General features: G+C 40.8%; 1 protein-coding gene across 1 annotated transcript in view; it reads left to right on the top strand.

Annotated features, from left to right (window-relative positions):
• The window catches only part of pcdh15b (protocadherin-related 15b), a 799,002-nt gene that overhangs the window by 463,788 nt on the left and 311,558 nt on the right, over nucleotides 1-23,656 (top strand). Inside the window, exon 20 of the mRNA XM_059653150.1 lies at nucleotides 5,262-5,355. Coding sequence (XP_059509133.1) covers nucleotides 5,262-5,355 — 94 coding nt within the window. The remainder of the gene's footprint in view (nucleotides 1-5,261; nucleotides 5,356-23,656) is intronic.

Raw genomic sequence — 23,656 nt, 5'->3', positions numbered from 1 at the left:
ACCGAGTCTGTGAGGGAAACCTCGGTGATAGGTATATCTCCTCCAAGATTCACTGCTATTCTCCCACCCAGCCCATAGGACATCATCAGATTGGGTAGTGCTTAATGTATGCCTGAGCATTGATATTTTCAGAGCCCAGTATCTTCTACAACAGAACAAGCAGCTTAGAGGAAATTTTGTATAATACTGTAGTTTGTGTCACTTTTCCTTATAATTTAATCTTGAGTACAGACATCATTTAATAAGATTTGACATAACCAGAGTTTTATCCAACTGTGGCATATTTTCTACATGCTTAAATTCCACTCTTTTAGAAATTCAGGCCAGCATTAGGAATATCACATTAAGAGCAGCCCATTTAATTTGTCAATTCTCGTCTGCCATTCAGTCAGATCATGGCTGAGCATTAACCCCAATGCCACTATTTCCATGCTATCGGACTCCAGAAATCTACTCATTTCTGTGGCAAACATGCTCAATGATTTAGCACTCACATCCCTCTGGGTTTTAAAATTTCAAAGACTAACGACCCTTTTAGCGGAAAATGCCTTCTCACTTTGGTCTTAAGTGACCTACCTCTTCTTATGAGACTTTGTCCCTTTGTTTAAACTCTCTATCTGAGGAAACATCTTGTCAACATCCACCTGTTCATGCTGCGTAAGAATTTTGGACATTTAAATCAGATCACCTCTCATTCTGTAAAACTCTAGAGAATGCAGACTCAGTTTCCTCAATCTCTTTTTACAAAATGCCCCATCATCCCAGGGCTTAATCCATTGAACCTCTGTTGCACTCCATCTAGGGTGAGTATCTCCTCCCTTAGATGAGGAGACAAACATCAATTAAATACTTCGCATAACAAGAATTCTTATTGCAGGAAAGTTCATACCCCTAACACCCTTTGCATGTAAAACTTGTTTCGAATCTCAAAACTGAAAGGTTTATTTCTAATTTGTAGATGTTTCTCCCTAGAATTAGATTCACCTGCCCCCCCCCAATTCACTCTATTATTTCCTAGTAATAAAATAGTAAAATTTATTTTGTACGCTGTGCTCCAGTTTGCAATATCAGAAAGGCTGAATCTATACTTCACTCCATTTGTAATGAAAGCCTAATGAAGGTTTGGGGAAACCAAGCGGAGGCTTGGGGACCGCTTTGCAGAACACCTCCGCTCAGTTCGTAACAAACAACTGCACCTCCCAGTCACAAACCATTTCCACTCCCCCTCCCATTCTCTAGATGACATGTCTATCATGGGCCTCCTGCACTGCCACAATGATGCCACCTGAAGATTGCAGGAACAGCAACTCATATTCCGCCTGGGAACCCTGCAGCCGTATGGTATCAATGTGGACTTCACCAGTTTCAAAATCTCCCCTTCCCCTACTGCATCCCTCAACCAGCCCAGTTCGTCCCCTCCCCCCACTGCACCACACAACCAGCCCAGCTCTTCCCCCCCACCCACTGCATCCCAAAACCAGTCCAACCTGTCTCTGCCTCCCTAACCGGTTCTTCCTCTCACCCATCCCTTCCTCCCACCCCAAGCCGCACCCCCATCTACCTACTAACCTCATCCCACCTCCTTGACCTGTCCGTCTTCCCTGGACTGACCTATCCCCTCCCTACCTCCCCACCTATACTCTCTCCACCTATCTTCTTTACTCTCCGTCTTCGGTCCGCCTCCCCCTCTCTCCCTATTTATTCCAGTTTCCTCTCCCCATTCCCCTCTCTGATGAAGGGTCTAGGCCCGAAACGTCAGCTTTTGTGCTCCTGAGATGCTGCTTGGCCTGCTGTGTTCATCCAGCCCCACATTTTATTATCTTGGAATTCTCCAGCATCTGCAGTTCCCATTGTCCCTAATGAAGGTTTGCTTTCTTTATTGATTGTTGCATCTGTGTGCTAACTTTTTATGACTCATGGACAAGCACACAGGTTCTTTGGACACATACACTTCTGTATTTTCTTCAGTAAAGGCAAACACAAAGTAATTATTTAGTTTCTTTGCTTCCCCCCGCACCCCCCCACCCCGTTCTCCAATATCAATTCTCCTGTCCCTACCTGCAATGGGCCCACATTTATCCAAGCTAAGCTTCTGTTCATATACCTAAAGCATCATTTCCGGTCTGATTTTGTATTTCGTGCCAGCTTGCATTCATGCTGTCTTTTCCCTTTCTTTGTCAGTTACTTGATCATCATTTTCTGCATTCCAAACTGCTTCTGATCATCATGTTTATCATTTATTCTGGCATTCTTGTAAGTCACTTCCTTTAATCTCATTCAATTTTTAACTTGGATGACAAGGTGTAGAACTGGATGAACACAGCAGGCCAAGCAGCATCAGAGGAGCAGGAAGGCTGACACTTTGGGCCTAGACCCTTTACAGGAAGGCTGATGTTTTGGGCCTAGACCCTTCAGAGACCTCTCCTGTTTTTTATACTTCGTAGGAATCTCTGCAACAATTTTTAACTTATTAGGTTAGCTGCAGCTGATTTACCTTTTCCATTTTTGTTTCGTTCCTAAAAGGAATGTAAAACTGTTGTTGACAATATGGCACATCTTTAACACCTTTCCACAAGCATTCATTTCTACAGCATTGCAGTCAAATTCTCTGTCTCATGTCCTCAGCCAACATCCTAGCTGGGTCAGTAATTTACTTTCATTCCATAACTTTGACTTCAGCTTGCGCTCAATTATGTGAGACTCTCTCCAGTGTATCTTTGGAAATGTGTATTAATGATATCCACAGGCATTCCGCTATCCAGTACTTTAATCATCCCTTCAAATATCAATCAGGTACATTGTGTGATCTGCCACCTCTGCTGGCTTTCTGAGAGCAACAGAAAATTTTCAAGGTTTTCATTAATTCTGTCCTTAACAATAGATAACTCATGTAATTTCCCAACATCGGATGCAGTGGACCTCTACCGAATCTAAATACCCCACCAAGTCATACCGAATCCTAACCTGGGACCAATTTACCGTTCCTTCACAATCGCTGTGCCAACATCCTGAAATGCCCTTGCTGATGAAGTTGTACGTACACAACGTGAACTGCTGCACTTCAGGAAGACCCTGGTTCTCACCACCTCGGGGATAATTAGCACAATAAATGGTAACCATTTCAGCATCACTCCAATGCCCTACATGAATAATTAAATCAAGCATATGATAGGTTAACTGGCCTGTAATTCTCTGCTCCCCACCCTTGCCTTTCTTAAATAATGAATTGACGTGCACAATTTTTCCATCCCAAGAAATAATTCCCAAACAAGAGATATTTGGGAGATTATAATTAGGACGTCTGCAATGTTCTCATCTACCTCCTTCCAGATCTTGGAATGGAGGTCATCTGATGTTGGGCATTTATTTCTCTTTAGTGCCATGTTTTTATCCTCACCGTTATTTTCCTAAGTTGATTTTGGTGTCTACCTATCTCTGTTCAATGGGCAGCCTGCTAGGCTATCTTCTTTTTCTACCATAAATACTGTAGTAAATGAACTATTAAACATGGTCGCTATGCCTTTATTTTCATTGACAATATCACTGTGCGTGATTTTCAAGAGGCCCGCATTCTTTCTGACCATCGTCATTTTCCTAGTCTAATTGCAAAAAATATCTTACGTTGGTACAAATGCAAATTGCTTTTAATACTTTTAGCTCTACCTAAGTATTTTTTGGCCTTATCGCCATCAGTTACTTGGATTTTGTATTCTCCTTTGAATTTTATGCCTCCTACCTAATTTGTGAACTGTGACTGTTTGTTGGGAAGTGGTGCCACTGACCCTTTATTTATAAGCAGCTTCTGTACCCCATTAAATACTCTTCAAATATGTTGCACTGATCTGTTGTCATTGTGCTGTGTATACTATGGAAGACTGCATACAATTTTGGGTGCCCTTCTATGGGAAAGATGTTGTTAAACTTGAGAGGCGCAGAAAGCATTTATAAGGATGTTGTCAAGACTGCAGGGTTTGAGCTGTAAGGGAGAGGCTGAATATGCTGGACTTGTTTTTCCTGGAGTGTCGGAGGCTGAGAGTAACCTTATAGAGCTTTATAAAATCATAAGGGACATGGATAGCGTGAATAGCTAGGTCATTTCCCCCGGGCAGGTGCACTTGCAACCTTGGAAAGGCACCTGGATCAGTATATGAATAGGAAGAGTTTAGAGACATATAGACCAAATGCTGGCATATGGAACTAGATTAGGTTCGGATGTCTTATTGGCATGGATGAATTGGACTGCAGAGTGTGTTTCCGTACTGTATAATGCTGTGACTCTAGAAGTCTCTGCCTCATTTTGAAGTCTGAATTTAGCTCGATCTAAATCTTAGAAGGTGATCTGTGTTTCTCCCTTTCAAATATTCAATTGCACTTAATCAGAATATGATCACTATTAGATACAATATTCATGGACTCTGACTAAATATGCCTCATTATCCATTGCTAAATATTATACACCTGCCCCTTTTTTGGATCTGTGCTACGTTGTTGGAGAAAGCTATCAGAAACACACATTGGAATTCATAACTATTCTGAGGAGAACTAGGCCTATCCCAATGTGTATGGAATTTACAGCTGCCCATGAAAACAGAACTGCCTTTGCTACATTCTCACCTAATGTTTCCCTTTGAAAACTACAATACGGAAATACATACACTGCCCCCACACCAGGCTTGTGTCTGTTTTGGCTACAATGTGATCTCTACCATATGTAATCTAAACCTCCAATTCTTTCAATAGTTTCCTGTACATTGTTTGCAAGAATAAAGAATAGTTATTTGTAACACAACCCCTGACCTGTGACCTGACTCCTTCATCCACAATTTCATTTCGCTAGTCTGTTTTCCTTCATTCATCCAGTTTGCATGTCACTCAGATAAGGATCCAGAGATTATTATCTTTGAGATGCTAATCTTAAATTTAGTTCCTAATTGTCTCCAAATTACACTTTCCAACATTCTGTTAATCCTGACACAGATGCAGTGAAGGAATTGCCTCCTCCAATTCCAATTTCTTTTCAAGTGGGTTTGAGATGCTGCCTTCTGTGGCACCGTGCTACACTGGAGTTTTGATTTGCTAATAAAGGATGCTATCTATCAGTCTAAATGTTTAATCCATTTCCCCCACGTATGTTGTTACAATATAAAATGAGGGTGTTTTCCATTGTTCTGAATGAATATTTTGTAAATGAAAGTTTTGCAGCATGTATGTCCATGAGAGTTCATTTAAACTTTTTGTTTGTAATTCTATATTTTTTCTAGCAGTGGACTGTTAGTCTTAGAAAAATCTTTAGACAGAGAAAGTACAGATCGATATATTCTTATTGTCACAGCATCTGATGGCAAGCCTGATTCGGTAAGTCAGTTAAATTATTTGATTAATGGCTTATTTTTCTACTGTTTGCAATTGCTCTGTTCTGTTCCTTTACACTGGAATTGAAAAGGATTATTCTGATGATTTGACATCTATGTTAAAAAGTTTTGTACAGTCAGCAATTGTCATTATTAATTTAATTTGAACATTGTTGTCTCGCAATGTGTATCAAACACAATTCATGACTGGGTAGTTTTCTTCTTCTCTTCTGTTCTGTTCTCTTCTATTCTGCTGTGACTTTGTGCCACACCAGCTACCGATTTCTACCTAAGATAGGACAAATGGTCAAATTCAACTCTACCAGGTTCTTGGATCCCATTAGTTAGGAGTTCAGGTCAAAAAAGTGGTCTTGTAGTCTAACCTATGCTTTTGTCCAGTGGCACAAGATGAAGAAAATATAATGTCCAAATTTACCTTGTATGTTCCTTACACTGCCTCACCTGAAGAAGGTATCACTAGTGTTTTGAGCGATTGTGAATCCCTCTTCTGAAAGAAGAAAATAATGCAGCTTCTGTTTCATCTGGTCAGTTGAATAATGCTGAAAAAATTGCACACTTCATTAAGGCATTTTGTCTTGCATTCATCAAGACATTTGTAATACTACCAGTGTAACAAACAACATTTTATACAGTGTAGTACAAGATTGCTGATTGGTTGGTAAGTGGAGTATGATTAGACGGGGACATTACTCTGACTAATAACCCAGAGAATGGACTGGTAGATGTTTTGTTAAGTTGAAACGAGCACAGTACATGCGCATGTTCTTTCTATGTGCAAAGAATGCAACCCTATGTATTAATAAATGCAGCTTCCAGTGTACACAGTTGTGTCACACTGCAGATATATTTCCGAATGCCTGGAGATTATTTAGCAAATATTTAGCAAATGCTGTCCAATCTCAATGATACCAAATGTCAGACGCTGTTTTAGGCTTCGAAAGCGCCTGTTGATTTGGCTATCAGTACCTTGCCTGTGACAAATACCTGAAGGTGCCTGCCTGTCTTTAAGAAGTAGGGCATCCGTACCCTTCATCTGTTCCTCAATTTATTTGAGATAAATTACTTTTACAGCGTAATCTGATGCAGACTGTGAATTTTTCAGGTCTGAAAGTGATGGTCTTGGTAGACTGAGACCTCTTCACGAGTTTACATGATATGGTAAGAAATTACCTGATCAGGATAGCCATTAAATCTTCTGATAGCCTTGATGCTTCCTATTTCAGAATCAAGCATAGATGTTGAACAAATGATTCAAACCCTAGTCATGAGATTACTGAATAGGTTAATTCAATGCATGGATGTATAGGAATCCCAATCAGTATGTTGACCAGGGAATGTAAACAATAGTCGAGAACAAACAAAAACAGAAACTGCTGGAGAAACTCAGCAGATCTGCCAACGCCTGTGAAGAGAAAAGAGAGTTAACTTTAACTTTCTTTTCACTCCTCAGGTCCTGTCAGATTTCCTGAGGTTCTGTAGCATCCAAAGTTCTTTGTTTTATAAAAGTCGAGAACATCCTGGCTAATTGCTCTACTAGGATGTCAAGGACTGACTACTTCACTTCAAAGGTGAATTTGATCACAAGTTAAAGCCTTTTAACATGTTTAACAACATTCTTACATTTAGCTATGAATTAAATATTGTAGATCTATCAACCACATTTGGAAATACGTGTGGAACGTGAGGTCATGTATTATTCCACTGAGGTCTCCCAGAATCCAACTGAGATGTTTATGAGAGTTGGGTCAAATGGGGATCCCATGGCAATACCAACAAAATGGGCACACATGCTGTTGTTAAGAGTTGAAATCAGTGGCATGCATTGCTAATTTCATGAGATTAATGACCACTGATTTGTACAATGGTCAAGGAACTAGATCATCACAATCTCATGCTGCAGTACCAATGTTTATGCCTTCTTTGAGTGATACATTGAATGGGCAAGCAATGAATAATGAGGACATGGACATGATATTTCTATCAGAATTAGACAAAAAAAACACGGAAATCTAAAACAAAAATAGAAATTTCCATAAAACATCGGCAGGCCTGGCAGCATCTGTGGAGAGAAATCAGAGTTAACATTTTCGGTCCAGTGACCATTCATCAGAACTCTGACTCGTGAGGAAGGGTCGCTGGACCTGAAACATCAACTCTGATGTCTCTCCACAGATGCTGCTGGACCTGCTGAGATTTTCAAGCAATTTCTATTTTGGTTTGTCATTGCTATCACCATGCTAGATTTGTAAGGTGTGACTTTGTGGTTGGACAACATTTGCTAAATAATCCTGAAAGACTTAAGTGCTACACTGACAACCACTATAAGACTGTCAGTCAGGCTTGCAATGTGGCACACTTCCAAGTTCTGGAGTCTATGCATCAATACCCAGGGTTATGTTCTTTTCAAACAGAAGGAGCATATACACCCATTGTACCTGTTTCAACTGAACAAAGTAAGCAAAACCTCATTATCTTGTCATTCCTCAGGGCAAGGCCTTAACCAAATAAGATTGGTAGTAATTGTAAACCATCACCTAACTGGTGCACTCCCTACAGTGATGTCTATCAATTAGAGTCCACCCGTCGACAAATCAGAATCTTTTCCCATACTGTATAAAATGTTACCCAGTTTATATTCATACTCTTCCAAATGACCTGATGAAAGCAAAACAAAAACTTCAACAAAATATCTTTCTTTTTGAATATCAGTAGAACAGTTTTCATCATTGTTAGTTTAATGAGAACACATATTGAGCAGAAGAAAAAGTTCTTTACTTAACATTTACTAGGTTGCAGAACAAATTATTTTGCTTCCTGCTTTGATGTTCTGGCAAAATACAAGTATCTGAGATGTTTCATTTTAGTGATGATGAGCAGGTAGGATCATTCAAGGATAAAGGAGGGAACTTGTGCTTGGAGGCAGATGATGTGGGTGAGATCCTAAATGAGTACGTAGCATGGGTGTTCCCCCAGGAGATGGATATGGAGGGTAGTGAGATCAGTATGGGACATGCCAGTAGGCTCGGACGTTTTGAGAACAAGAAGGGAATGGTGTTGGATCTTTTGAAGAGCATTAAGGTGGATAGATCCCCACGATCCAAAAGTATCTGCCCCAGGTTACTGATAGAGGCAAAACAGGAGATTGTTGAGACCTTAACCAAGATCTTTGTATCCTCACCAGCCACTGGAGAGTCCTGGATGACTGGTGAGTAGCTAATGTTGCTTCTTTGTTCAAAAAGGGAAATAGAGATAATCTAGGAAACTATAGACCAGTGAGTTTCACGTCAGTTGTTGGGAAACTATTCGAGAGAATTCTTAGGGATACGATTTATGCACATTCCGAAATGCATAGACTAATTAGGGACAGTCAGTATGGCTTTGAGCAGGGCAGGTCATGTCTTACTAACTTGATTGAATTTTTCGAGGAGATGACAAATGTGATTAATGAGGGTAGAGCAGTGGATGTTGTTTACATGGATTTTAGTAAGGCTTTTGACAAAGTCTCTCATGGTAGGCTCATCCAGAAGATTAATATGCATGAGATCCATGGTGCATTCAGTATTGGCTTGCCCATAGATGACAGAGGGCATTGCTGGAAGGATGTTTGTCAGGTTGGAGGTTGTGACAAATGATGTTCCACAGGAATCCATACTGGGACCTCTGCTGTTTGTGATATATATAAATGACTTAGAAAAAATTGTAGGTGGTGGTTTAGTAAGTTTGCAGATGATACAAAGATTGGTAGACTTGTGGATAGTGTAGAAGGTTGTCAAAAGATACAGCAGGATCCAGATCATTTGCAGATATGGGCAGAGAAATGGCAGTGGAGTTTAATTCAGGTAAGTGTGAGGTCCTGCAATTTTGGAGATCAAATGCTAAGGAAAAGTATACCGCTAATGGCAAAATTCTGAACAGTATTGATGTACAGAAGCATCTTGGAGGCTCAAATCCAGAACTCCTTGAAAGCGGCCATGCAAGTAGGTAGGGTGGTGGAGAAGGTGTATGGCATGACTGCCTTTGTTGATCGGGGAATTGAGCTCAAGAGTCAGGATGCCATGTTGCAGCTTTATAAGACTTTGGTTAGGCCATATTTAGAGTATCGTGTTCAATTCTGGTCGTCACATTACAAGTAGGTTGTGGAGGTTTTGGTGAGGGTGCAGAAGAGGTTTACCAGGATGCTGCTTGGGTTAGAGGGAATGAGCAACAAGAAACAGCTGGAACACATTGCGATCAGAGATAATGGGAACTGCAGATGCTGGAGAATCCAAGGTAACAAAGTGTGAAGCTGGATGAACACAGCAGGCCAAGCACCATCTCAGTAGCATAAAGGCAAACACTGCGTTGTTTTGTCTTGAGTGGCAGAGGCTGAGGAGATAACACCATGTGGCGCTGGAGGAACAGAGCAGGCCAGGCAGCATCAGAGGAGCAGGAAAGCTGACATTTCAGATCAGGACCCTGCTTCAGAAATGGGGGAGACAAAGCAGGCTCTGAAATGAATAGATAGTTGGAGGGGGGTAGTGATAACAGGGATATATTGGCGCGAGTAGGTGGTAGAAAAGACAGGCAGGTCAAGGAGGTGGGTATGAGAGGAGGGCTGGTCTTGGGATGAGGTCAGGGATGGGTAGATTTTGAAGCTACTAAAGCCCACATTGAAACCATTGGGCTGTAGGCTTTCGAGGTAGAATATGAGGTCCTCCAGTTTCCTGGTGGCATCGTTGTGATACTGGAGGAGACCCAGGATGGACATGTTGTCCAAGGAGTGGGAGGGAGAGTTGAAGTGGTTTGCAACTGGATAGTATTGTCGCTTGTTACAAACCGAGCGCAGGTGCTGTACAAAGCAGTCTCCGGGCCTCAGCTTGGTCTCCCTGATGTAGCGGAGGCCACATCAGGAATAGCGGACACAATAGACCACATTAGCAGATGTGCAGGTGAACATCTGTTTGATGTGGAGGTTTTTTTGTGGCCTGGGATGGGGGTGAAGGGGTAGGTGTAGGGGCAGGTGTAACACTTCTTGCGGTTAAAGGGTAAGGTGCCGGGGATGGCGCGGCTGGTGGGGAGTGTGGAGCGCACAAGGAAGTCTTGGAGAAAGCGGTCCCTCTGGAAGGCAGATAAGGATGGGGAGGGGAATATATCCTTCATAGCGAGGTCATAGTGCAGGTTGCAGCAGTGGTGGAGAGTGATGGGTTGAATCTGGACATTAATGAGGTGATACATGAAGACAAGGAGAATTCTGTCTTTGTTTTTATTGGGGGAGGTGGTGTGAGGGCTGATGTGCGGGAAATGCAAGAGATGCAGTCAAGGGCATTTTTGACCACTGAGAGGGCGGTTGTTGCAGTCCGAGGACATCTGGGATGTTTGGGAGTGGAATGCTTCATGTTGGGAGCAGATGCGGTGGAGGCAGAGGAATCATCTTCCACCTGGACGCCTACAACCCAATGGTGTCAATATGGACTTTACAAGCTTCAAAATCTCCCCACCCCTGACCTCATCCCAAGACCTGTACCTCCTCTCATCCCCACCTCCTTCACCTGTCCATCTTCTCTCTCACCCATCCACCCCTCCCTTCTCACTAACCAATCCCCACCACAACATACCTACACTCACCTTCATCCCCGCCTCCTTGACCAGTCCATCTTCTCTCCCACTCTATCTGCTCCACTATCCACCTGGTATCACCACCCACTCTCTCTCTATTCATTTCCGAGCCCCGTTCCCCTCCCCCATTTCTAGAGAAGGGTCCTGACCCAAGCTTTCCTGCTCCTCTGATGCTGCCTGGTCTACTGCATTCGTCCAGCTCCACACGGTGTTGTCTCTGACTCCAACATCAGCAGTTCTTGGTATCTTGGAGGCTAAGGGGGTACTTGATAGAAGCCTGTAAAAATATGAGGTGCATTGATAGGGTTAATGGCCAGAATCTTTTTCCCAGAGTTGAAATGTCTCATCCTAGGGGGCATGCATTTAATGTGAGGGGGGAAAGCTCAAAGGAGATGTGAGGGGCAAGTTTTTTATGCAGAGAGTGGTAGGAGTCTGGAATGCACAGCTAGAGGTGGAGTTTGGAGCAGATTCAATAGGGGCATTTAAAGGACTTTTAGATAAGCACATGAATTTGCAAGGAATGGAGGGATATGAACCTAGGGCAGGCAGAAGGGATTAGTTTCATTGGCCTCATGTTTGGCACAACACTGTGTGTTGTACTGTTCTATGCTGTTTGCTCTGAGTCTATTTATGTAGTTCAGCTCATGGTTAAGCCAAACCTGATCTTTAACTGTTAACATTTCCCTAACAACAAGCCTGAAACAGATTCAAATATGCAATTTTGAAACATATGCAAATTTCAGAATTTTGTCAAGGTATTTCCATTCCATCCCGATTTTATGGCTTTGTATTCAAATTCGTGGGGTAGAGTTTCTCTTTCTGGGTTATAAAAGAGAGCAATTTATCTTCATTTCAACTATTTGAAATGAAATAATTTGATTCAGTTCAAGGCAAACTATTTCAATTGAAACTCACGAGGAAATGTAGTTGAGAACTTCAAAGCTCCGGCCCTAATGTAGAAAAGCACACAGCAATATTCCAGTCAGCCATGTAAACTCACTTTATGTCAAAAACTCTGCCCTTTGATCTTTCGAAATTCACTTCCACTGCGTCAATACCAATTGAAGGAGAGATATTTTTAATCAACCAGTTGAGACAAGTTATGACACACATGTTGAATAGGCAGGATTTGGTTGTCTGATCTAGAGGTATCGACACTACCACATCACCACAAGAACCCTCATTGAAAGTTTCTTTTTGTCCTAATCAACCTGATGATTGATGTTATGACACCCCTCCGGAGTTGCTGGAATTTGAACTGAGGTCTCCTAACTCAGGGATATGGACAACGATCAGTGTGCCACAAGAACCCTAAATTATACCTTGAAGCTAGATTTTTTTAATGAATTTCAAATTTTGAACCCATCTCAGAATATTAATGTTGGGCTCTGGATTGATGGAGCAGTTAGTTTATCACTACACTACCATGTCTCATATGAATTAAAAGAGATATATTAGGACAGGTGATGATAGTCACTTGCTTACACACACAGTTTCAGAGCCTCTGGATGTCCCAATGCACTTTACAGCCCTTGAAGTGTAATCACTACTTTTTGTGCTGAAAACAATAAATCTTGAGAAGGACGCACAGAGATTTGGAGGTTTCAGGAGTGGATTGAAGGCATCAGGCTGAGATTGTTGAAGGCATGGCTGTTAGTTGGTTGAAAGGAGTGACAAATGTATTGATTACAAAGAGCATCATTTTGACCTTGAAATGTTGAACCTGTTTCTCTCTTGACAAATGTTGCCAGACCTGCTGAACTTTTCCAGAAGGGAGGGGTACAGCTTGTGGCTCATCCTGTGCTGGTAAATCAACATGAATCTAAGGAGTTGTTGATGGCTTCACCATATACCTGTTAATATTTTAGTGTGAACATTTCAAATGTAGGTTGCAGCTTAGTTGTCTGCTGTGCTATTCCATGATGGTACAACATAACCATTCAAAGGACCACTGAAAGGACCATAATGTTGAATGCAAAATTTGGAGTGATGAGCCATACAAGGGTAATCTGTTTATATGTGGTTCCATAACTTCTTGGAGAAATCTTCCTTTCCACATGAGTGGCATTACCTTTCACATTTCTAACCAAGATTTCTGGGTATTATAGTGTGTAATCAATCACCCTGTCATCTATTTTTCTACCGGGCTTTCAGACATCTCCTCCTAGCTCACTCTACATATTGCATATTTGTCTCAATATATGCAGCTGCACATCACCGGCATCAACTATTTAATGTGCTTTCAGAAATCCTTCATTTGTTGGAAAAAAAAGTAACTCATTAATTAGTTGAATGAGGTTTAATTCAGCATATTATTGACTTGATTTTTGATATAACATTAATTTTTTTTATGATCATGACAGAGAACTTTTTTCAGTCCAACTTGTTATAATTACATTTGTGAGTTATTAGAATTGTTGCCTAATGAATTCTGCCCACAGTATGTAATTTAAATTTGTTTTTGAAGTGTTTGCCTGGATTTAAAGAATGCTGAAGTCAGCTTATTTGTAAAGTTAAGCCAAATACTCACTGTATTGACAACACAATGATTTGACCCTCTTGATTTAATATAGATACAGTGACAGCTGTGGCGCAATTGAGAGTACTCCCATCTCTGAGTCAGAAAGTTGTTACATACCTGAGTCCAGGTATATAGTTATTTTTTGAGCAAGGGAGCTTTACTTCAACTTACTCATCATCAATGTATAACATACTGATTACCTGATCCCCACAACAGTCAAATTCTCGTCACAAATCCCTCCATTAACATACCACTATAATCAATTCTTTCACTGCATTTGAGCTAAGGCTTCCCTGCCAACCTGTGTTTGAGATAACAACGGTTGTGAGTTTATGTTCCATTTTAGACATACAAACACAAAAATGTACATTGATATTTTAGTGCTGTACTGAGGAATGCTGTGCTGTCAAAGATGCCATATTTAAGACAAAAGTAAGGATCCAATCACCTCTCTCTGCTCTATGTTAAAGATCACCAACGTTATCTTGAAAGGGATCATGAGAGAGAGCAGATGTTCTGGACAACATTTATCCCTCACTCAGCAGCTCCAAAAAATGAATTATCTAATATTTATAATGTTGTTGTTTGTGGAAGCTTGCTGCATTTAATTTAGCTGCTGTGTTTCCTTCATTACAACAGTGATGACACTTCCAAAGTGCAATACTGCTGTAAAGCACTTGGAGCTGCCCTGAGCTTGTAAATGTAATTATTTCTTTCTGGAGATAAAACTTTGTTGTCACTTCTGTAGACCTACCACCAAAAGACACATGCATCACTGTTGCAACAGTTTAAGAATTGAGGTACTTTTTCCAAGCAGATAGTCACAATCAGATAGAAGGCTTGTTACACAGGATAGAGGTAATTACGTTATAAAGGTACCACCACTGAAATTCCAAGTATGTGTAAATGTACAAAATCGGATTAGAATCCCTGCTTCACAGTTGTAAAAAGTATGATCCAAACCCAAGATGTCCATCATTGTCATATTACCCAATTATGTGAAGTACCAGTTTCCTACCTTGCAGAGATAAGCCTCGTAATTGGCTTATTAAAATCAGACCAATACCATCCAGCTGGGAGCTTAGTTTAACTCTATTTGCTGCCCTGCTTCAGCTTCCCAAAGCTCAAGACACCCAGCAGCTAAATTAACATGGGAGCTGTTGATTTCACAAGGTTAGTAGCATTGCTTGTGGACCAAGAGAAACAATAGCCCTTTCCCAGCTCCTTAAAGATTTCCCCTCTACCTAATCATAGCCTTAATTTGTTCTGTGGTTTGATAAGATTCTTTGAAATCGGTTCTTTTATGTCCACTGGTTGGCAATATTTGGTTGAGCAAATTACAAGCATAAACGTTAGAGAAGTTCACTGCTTTACTTTAATCATCAAAATGTCAGAACCGAGCCATCACACTGCAACTAGCAGCAGGTATTCCATCCTTCTCTCTTAGATTTGCTTTCAGGTCACTTCACACGATTCTGACTGCTTTTTTTAATCACTTTTTCTTTCACACAGAGATTTATATCAAATTAATATTGATTGAAATTTTAAGACATTTGTAGGAAATTTATTTAAAATTAGTTAATAATGTGTTTCAAACAAATTAATCAATATTACATATCATAATGTGGAAGCACAAGTTAATTAGGTTGTGCAACCATCTAAAAATGGCAAGGCAGGACACTAGAGAATAATCATTTAGAGGCATAGACTCTAATATAATTGTAGTTATAAGCCTGGACTTCCCCTTCTCTGTAGCAATAATGATGAGAGGTTCACTGCTACTGAGAGATGCAACGGTACTGTAACTTCCAACAGCAGGATTTAAAACTATAAATCCATAAATTGTGATGTGCCACTATGAGCTTCAGAAGATCCACTAGGTGGGTCCGCCATGAGTTTGAGAGGTTTCCTGTTTTCCCACATGGATTTTTATGTACCACCCTTACAACCTATTAATCCTAGATTTAAGTCAGCAAAGTCACTAAAAGACTAATGAATCTGTTGGGGAGGATGGATGGAAATATCAGCAAAAATGGTTCTTTCTAATTCCCCTGATACACTTTCACTGCTCCCCTCATTCTTACAAGCTTGCCTTCCAACTGTACGGCTGCTGGAAATCTGAAAAGAAAGAATGGAAAAGAGCTAACACAGCCACTGGTTGGTCAGCAGCACTTACTGTGTGGGATATTCATGTCTGAGTTCTGTTTGCCTTCCTAATTTTGTCATTTAATTCTACCATCTATGCATATTTTGACCCTTATGTTTCTGTTTTCTGTGCCACCGTCTCACTCGTTATCAATACCATATCCTTGCCAATCTTGTGTGTGTGTGTGTGTGTGTGTGTGTGTGTGTGTGTGTGTGTGTGTGCGCGTGCGCGCGCAGATCTCCCCACAATTTTTGAAGAGGGTTGATAGAGGTGCTGCTAAATTTGCCATAAAACATAGGGCAGAGCCAACCATTCAGCAAAGTGAGTATGCTCTGCTTTGTAATAAAATCATGGCTGATCCAATAATCCTCAACTCCACTGTCTACACATTCCCCATAACCCTTGATAATAAAATGTGAGGCTGGATGAACACAGCAGGCCAAGCAGCATCTCAGGAGCACAAAAGCTGACATTTCGGGCCTAGACCCTCCTTCAGAGAGTGGATTCTCCAGCATCTGCAGTTCCCATTATCCCCCATAACCCTTGATAATTTTGCTAATTCAAAATCTATCCATCTCAGCCTTGAATAAACTAATGACCCAACTTCAACAGCCTTCTGGTGGTAAGAATTGCCACAGATTCACAATTCTCTGAAAGAAGAAATCCATCATCGCATCTCTTAAATATGTGACCTCTTATTCTGAACACGTGCCCTCTGATCTTAGAATCACCAAGGGTAAAACAACCTTTCTTCATCTATCCTATCAAGTCCCCACAAAATCTATTTTGTTTCAAATTTGATAAATAAGTTCCAGCAAAAGAGAAGGGATAAATGATACCATGTACAGGTAACTTCACAGTGGATATGATGGAATTGTCAAATAGTCATAGAATCCCTACAGTGGTGGAAGGAATTTGGCCATATGGCCCATCAAGTCCACACTGATCCTTCAAATAGCATTCCCATCCAGACCCATCCCCTACCCTATAATCTTGCATTTTTCCTGGCTAACCCACCTAGCCCTCACACCCCTGGACAATATGGGCGATTTAAGCATGGCAAATCCACCTAACCTTCTCACCTCTGGGTTGTGGGAGGAAACCCACACAGACAGGGAAAATATATAAGCTCCACACAGACAGTCAACCAAGGCTGGAATTGAACCCAGGTCCCTGGTGCTGTGAGGTAACAGTGCTAACCACTAAGCCAAATGATTATATAGCACCACAACTATAACAAAAATTGGTGCTAAGTTCACTTACTAAACCTTTGACGATGTCCTGAAGGGAAAAAAAATCCATGCCCACATTTTTTCAGTCTTATTTGCAACTGACCTGATAATAAACCTGGGAAAGGCAGGTTTATAATAAATCACTTTGTGTTCAATTGGAATGAATAACTTGCAGCTGTCAGAAAGGTCATTTTGGCTCAAAAACAATGTTGCTGGAAAAGCTGACCAGGTCTGGCAGCATCCGTGAAGGAAAAAAGAGTTAACATTTCGGGTCGGGTGACCCTTCCTCAGAACTACCAGATCTCCAGTTCTGAGGAAGGGCCACCGGACCCGAAACGTTAACTCTGTTTTTACCTTCACAGATGCTGCCAGATCTGCTGAGCTTTTCCAGTAACTTTGTTATTGTTCCCGATTTACAGCATCTGCAGCTATTTCGATTTTTATTAGGTCATGTTAGCTGCAGTTTACCACATGCCAACTATTATTGAGCACAGTTTTGTTTATCTGTCAAACAAACATCAAGATAATTTCGTAAGTGTTGCTTGTAAGAGCATTCTTTTCTTTGTAGCTTACTCTGTCATCATTGGGAATGGCAGGGAAACAATGGTTACATCACAGTCTCCTTCATATTAGGTAAAGGGACAAATTAATTTCTCTGTCTGTGATCTTAATTAAGCTTATTGGGTTGTTACATTCTCATGAAATGTTGACCCTATGCGGTGATGCTGTTCCATTTCAAAGAATCGCATCTAAGACTTTGCAACATGCAGAAAAAAATCATAATTAAGTTCCAGTGAGAACAAACAAAGAATTCTCACATTTCAAAGCTCGAGAGAGCCTTAATATATAAGAGCTGCTTGAAACATCAAAATCACAAAAGTCTAGCAGCTACCCATTGTTGTCGCTTCAGCAAATTGATCTATCACTTGTGTTCAATCCTTTGTATCAAATTGGAGAGGTGAACAAGTAATAACAGATTATCATTAAGTGCATCTGAAGTTCAAATAACGAATAAAGACAACAAGCAGAAATGTCATTGAGCTGAAACATGAGCTCTGTTTTTCTCTTCAAACATGCAGGCAAGAGCTGCCAAGCAGTTCCAGGGTTTTCTGAGATAACAGGAACTGCAAATGCTGGAGAATCCGAGATCACAAGGTGTGGAGCTGGATGAACACAGCAGGCCAAGCAGCATCAGAAGAGCAGGCTTTGATGCTGCTTGGCCTGCTGTGTTCATCCAGCTCCACACGTTGTTATCCTGGATTTTCTGAGTTTATTTTTCCAGATTTCCAGCATCTGCAGTCATGTTCTATTTTCCTCGGTTGACATTGCTGCACTGTTATTGCATAAATAATGGAGAGTACTATTCACCACAGTGTTAATTTAATGGAAAGTATGACCTATATATCATGCTGGGTTTGAAACAGGTGCCTGAAGAGAGGGAAGGAATTATTTGAGTCTGCATTTTTGTAAAGTCAGGTTGACTTATGACTTTAATAAAAGGCATGGGTCCCAATTTCAGGATTCCAGACCCAAATTCATGATTCCAAACCCAATCTTATGAATTCTAGTTTTCATCAGAGCTTTTTAAGTTTACGAGTCTATTCGGTCACAACTCCCACACTAGGCACTCCAAATGTGGACTGCTTCCTTTGGAGGTAGGTATGTCCTGTTCCTCCATACTTTTTATGAAATTGGATCTGCTTTAGAATGAGTTGTCACCATCGGTGTCATAAATCACCGTCTGCATGTACTAAAGGTGGTACCTTCCCCCACCAATGAATATTCCTTTTCTGTGGACAGCTTCAGTGGATACAGGTAGATGGACTAAGCTGCGATTTTTCCCATTGGTCTTGGACTCATAGAGTCACAGAGCATGGAAACAGACCCTTTGGTCCAACCAGTCCGTGCTGACCATAACCCCAAACTAAAATAATACCACCTGCCTGCTCCCGGCCCATATCCCACCAAAGCTTTCAACTTCATATATTTATCTAAGTGTCTTTTAAACCTAACTGTGCCCACATCTACCACTTCCTCAGGAAGTTCATTCCATGCACAAACCACCTTCTGTATGAAAAATCAGCCTCTCACCTCTTTTTTTTTAAATCTCTTTCCGCTCTTAAAAATATGCTTCCCTAGTCTTGAAATCCCCCATTCTAGGGAAAACACGCCTTCCGTTAACACTGTCAATAACCCTCATTACTTTAGAAACCACAATAAGGTCACCTCCAAACCTACACTCCTGTGAGAAGACTCCCATTCTATCCTGCCTTTCTTTATAACCCAAACCTTCCATACCCAGCAACATCCTGGTAAATCTCTTCTGAACTCTCTTTGGCTTAATAATATCCTTCCCGTAACTGGGTGACCAAAACTTCTTGCCTCATAGATGACAATCCAGTCCAAAGAGTATAAGTGTTTCAAATAGATGTGTACATGTGTCTGACAATTTTGAGCAGTTTGATTTTGGAGAGGGAGATGAAGCAGGCTGCAGCAGAACATCGAATAATGAACTAATCACCTCTACAGATTGTCGTAGTGCCGGTGTCACTGGCCTCTGCCTGTTCTAATGCTCGTAATTCCATGTTGCCCTCTTCATTCTGTCTTTAGAATGGCCACCTTGTTGTGACCCCTCAACTTTCACAGCTGGATCTCCTAGAGACCCAGGACCAGCCTTCCTAAGCCTGCCTTCTATTCTTATGATTTACACAGCCACATAAGTAATTTCAACAGCAAGTGAGTTTTTTTTCTGCGAGATGCTGTGGTCCATTTAAGCAGTAAATATCCCTCTGCTAAAATGGCTACATAACCCTGCCAGCCCCCTCTAATTGGCTGAGCCCTGCCGGAAGGCCTGCAGTCACTGCCAGGGAACACAGAGAGCTTTGGCCCCAACTTGGCATGTGGCTTCATTAGAGCTTGCAACTCTCCTTTTCCGTGCGACTAATTACATGGAAGTGCTTATGGATCCAACCGTGATGTTGTGCCTGTTGACTGGTGTCTGTATCCTTCGCAACACAGGCAGAAAACACCTAGTGTCTGAGTGTTGGAGTGAAACTGTGGGCTAAGGTCATTCCAGCTCTAAGTTACCTGCCATGCTTACTGGTGCTTGTGCTTAAACAGTCTTTTTGGATCTTTCAGCAGTGTATCAAACTGCTCTCTAACTGATAAGTAAGTCTGCATCGATACCACTTTGGCAGATGAACGCTGAGCCTGAACTGTCTCGCTCAAGATTTCAGCGTAAACACACTGTGTTCTCAATCTGTCAGAGCCCTTGCTATTTGCCAGTCAGTCAGCACCTATTGTTGCTCCCCATGTTGAGATAGTACAGACTGCTTTTTCCACCCAGAGTGGCTTGAGGGAATCCTACAAGGACATCTGCATTCTCTTCCATTGTACACTGGAGGACATCCATCAATAATGCTGCAGACACTGCAATTAGGAGCATTAGAACCTGCGCCGGCACCACCAGAATCCGCGGAGCAATTAGTTCATTATTAGATGTTCTGTTGCCTTAAGGTGACATTTGGAAAGGGGTAGGTTCTAAAATTTGGCTGTTAAGATGCTGCAATGGTCTGTAACTAAGAGATAGTAAGCTTTATCATGCTTGTACAAGGATTGAAGATGCAAATAGAATTGTCAGAGGTTCTGTTCATTTGAGAGCTGGCCCTGAGGGAGCTGGGTCAGTGTCACGTACTCTGCACATGCAAATAAAGGATGACTTGGTGATGGGATACCAGTCTCTCTGGTGTTATTTCAGAGACAACAGCCAAGTAACACACTATTGGAGAGAACTTGAGAGGAATGCCATAAGATATTCTGACAGGTTGAATAAGCTTTTCTATGAAGTTAATTTCATTATTACTTCCTCGGCAATTATCAACTGGTCTTTAAAATTAGAATAATAGCTCTGTTTTAGGCTAAGATGCGTATCTTGTAGACATTCTTTGCTCAATGACTAATTCTTTTTATGGACAACTGAAGGTACTGCAGTTGAGTCACAGTCAAGGCATGTTTTTTGTCTAAAGTTATTGTTGAAGACCTTAGTGCTTGAAAGCACTGCTTAATTAAATGGCCTATTCCTGCTTCTATTACCCACATTACTAATTCCTCCAGCAATTTGTTTAGAGGGAGAGATATTCAATAAATTGCAAATTAACACAAGTTTGTAGACTTTTTCATTAGCCTTGTGAAAATGGCTACTTCACTTCAAACATCTCATTAAATTGCCAATTAAATAATCATTGGAGGAAGTTAAGGCTGTTTGTTAACAGCACTTCTTCCTTTCATGACAAGGTCCCTCTCTGCCACGTAAAACAGCCAGTAGTGAATGAGAACATAGGCAAGTACAGGAATGGGTAAGATTATTATGGTGACTCTGACTGGTTGCAGTGCAAATCAAAGAAATATAAGACCATACAACACTTACCCTTCCAACATTTGTTTTTCTGTAAGCACTCAACCTATTCTCTTCTGAATTTGCTGACACAGCCAACTCCCAGTGCTTGTCTTGGCTGTATATTCGACACGTTTGCCAACCATTGCATAAACTAAATCTAAACTGCCTTGTCATCCTCCCTGTGGATTCCCCGCACTTCTTGCCGAATACAAACAATTGAATAATTGGCAACATTTCATGCTTGAATTAATTTTTTTGTAACTAATGTCTGGATCAGTAATTTTATAAAATGGGACTAATTGTAACTTAATTTTGTTCATCAGTCTATTATGCGTGAAGTAGTTTATACTTAACTGAAGTAAACATGACTTGTGTTTCTGAGCATGTCAGGGTACAATATATCATTGAAACATGAATTAGGAGTAAGCATGATGTATTTTAAAAGCCTTTTTCAAACATTTTCTCTGGGAAAAGATTATATAGCTTATTTTTAGACTAGTTCACACAATCCTAATTTACATAAATCTGTCTCTCTTGCTATCCCACTGGGAATCACACTTGCTCAGTCGGATTATTTATTATTCTTCATGGATAAGCGAACCTATCCTGGCATGACAGAATTGTTGTTCCTTTGAGATAACCATCCTTTCAACATGCAATCAGTTTCCCTGCATTTTTTTTATAACCATTGTTTATCTTTCATTCAACTTCTTCTATTGTCACATTTTTATTGCTTCCAAGTTACAACACCATATTTTGCCTTTTTACATTTAGACACGCTACTCAACCTTTTTATTTTGATAACGTTCAGAGTCCAGCCCAAGCATTCTCTTTGTATTTAATTTATGTGATTTATTGCCAACCAATACAGTGCCCAGTGGAGCAGTCACTTTTCACTTCGAGTCAATAAAAAGAAGCATCAGAAAGGTCAAAAGGAACAGTAATTTGCTGTTCCAGTTTCTGTCATCTCTGGAAGTGAAATCTGTCTCAGTATTTTTGCAGCTACATCAGTTCTGGTTGCAATTTGTTTCATATCAGATTACAGTGGTTTAAACTATTCCTCAAACAGTTTGACCCTGATTTTCACCATGATGGAGAACATCTCTGCCATGTGCGAATCCCTGAAGAAGTAAGAAATTCCAATTTTTGTCCTCTAAGCCTGGCATTTGTCAGTTTCACAGGGGTGGAATTGGTAGCAGTCCTTAGGTCAAGCATGTGTCAGGATTGTGTGTGATTTGGAGGGGAACCTGCTGTGGTTGTGTTCCCATGAATCTACTGCCCTTCTTTGAGGCAGTCTGTTGTGGGGTTGGAAAATACTATCAGAGGAGGTTTGATAAATTTGTCTTGTAGATGATATAAACTATTGCCACTGCCTATTGGCTGGAAGGGAACTGAATTTTGAAGGTTGTCATTGGGATCCTATTTAACTGGGCTGCTTTGCCCTGCATGATGTTAAACATTTTGAGCATTGTTAGAACGATATACATTTAGGCAAGTGAGATGTCTTGTATCACATTCTTCACCTGTGCTTTGTGGATGGTTGGCAGGTTTGTGGCAATAGAAGGTAAGTTATTCATTATAAAGTTCTGAACCTCTCAATTGCTTGTGTAGCTGGTCTATTTCAGTTTCTGGTCAATAGTAACCATCAAAAATGTAATGATATTGAGCAATTCAGTGATAGAAGTACCATTGAACATAAAGTGGTGATGGTTATGTTATCTCTTGTTGGAGACGGTCTTTGCTTGGCATTTGTGAGGTGCAAATGTTACTTGCCACTTGTCAGTCTGTACCTGATGTTGACCAGGTCTTACTACATATGGGCATAGGCTACATCAGTAACTAAGGAGTTGCCAATTCTTTCAGCTGACATTCTCACTACTGACCTTGTAACTGAGGGAGGATTTTTGATAAAGTTATTAAAGATGGTTAGACATAGGATATTTCCATAAGTGAAATTTGCCCTTAAGGGACTTGCATGCAAATAATCAATTGGAAAATATTTTACTGGTAATGTCTATATTATTACATATATATGTATAAAACTGGTGGTCTGGTAATGGAAATATACCCTGAGTTGTAAGGTTGTAGTGGTAGTGTCCCTATTTCTGTCCAGGTGGCCTGAGTTTAAGCCCTATCTGCTCCAGAGGTGGATAATAACATCTCTAAATAGGTTGTTTGGAAAATATTTACCCTGAGTGATATAGAGGCTCATGTAGTGCAAATGTAATGTCCATACCACTGAGCCAGGAGGCCCAGGTTCAGGTCCTACCTGCTCCAGAGGTGTGATACAATGTCACTGAACAGTTTGTTTTTAAAAAAAAAATCTACTTTGAATGACATCCTGGAGTTGAGATGATTGACATTTAACATTTTTCTTTGTTCTGGTTATGACTC

This window comes from Stegostoma tigrinum, chromosome 20 (assembly GCF_030684315.1).
Source record: "Stegostoma tigrinum isolate sSteTig4 chromosome 20, sSteTig4.hap1, whole genome shotgun sequence".
In the NCBI taxonomy this organism is placed as follows: domain Eukaryota; kingdom Metazoa; phylum Chordata; class Chondrichthyes; order Orectolobiformes; family Stegostomatidae; genus Stegostoma; species Stegostoma tigrinum.
The sequence above is the reverse complement of the archived record's forward strand: the minus strand, read 5'-3'. Positions and strand labels throughout refer to the sequence as shown.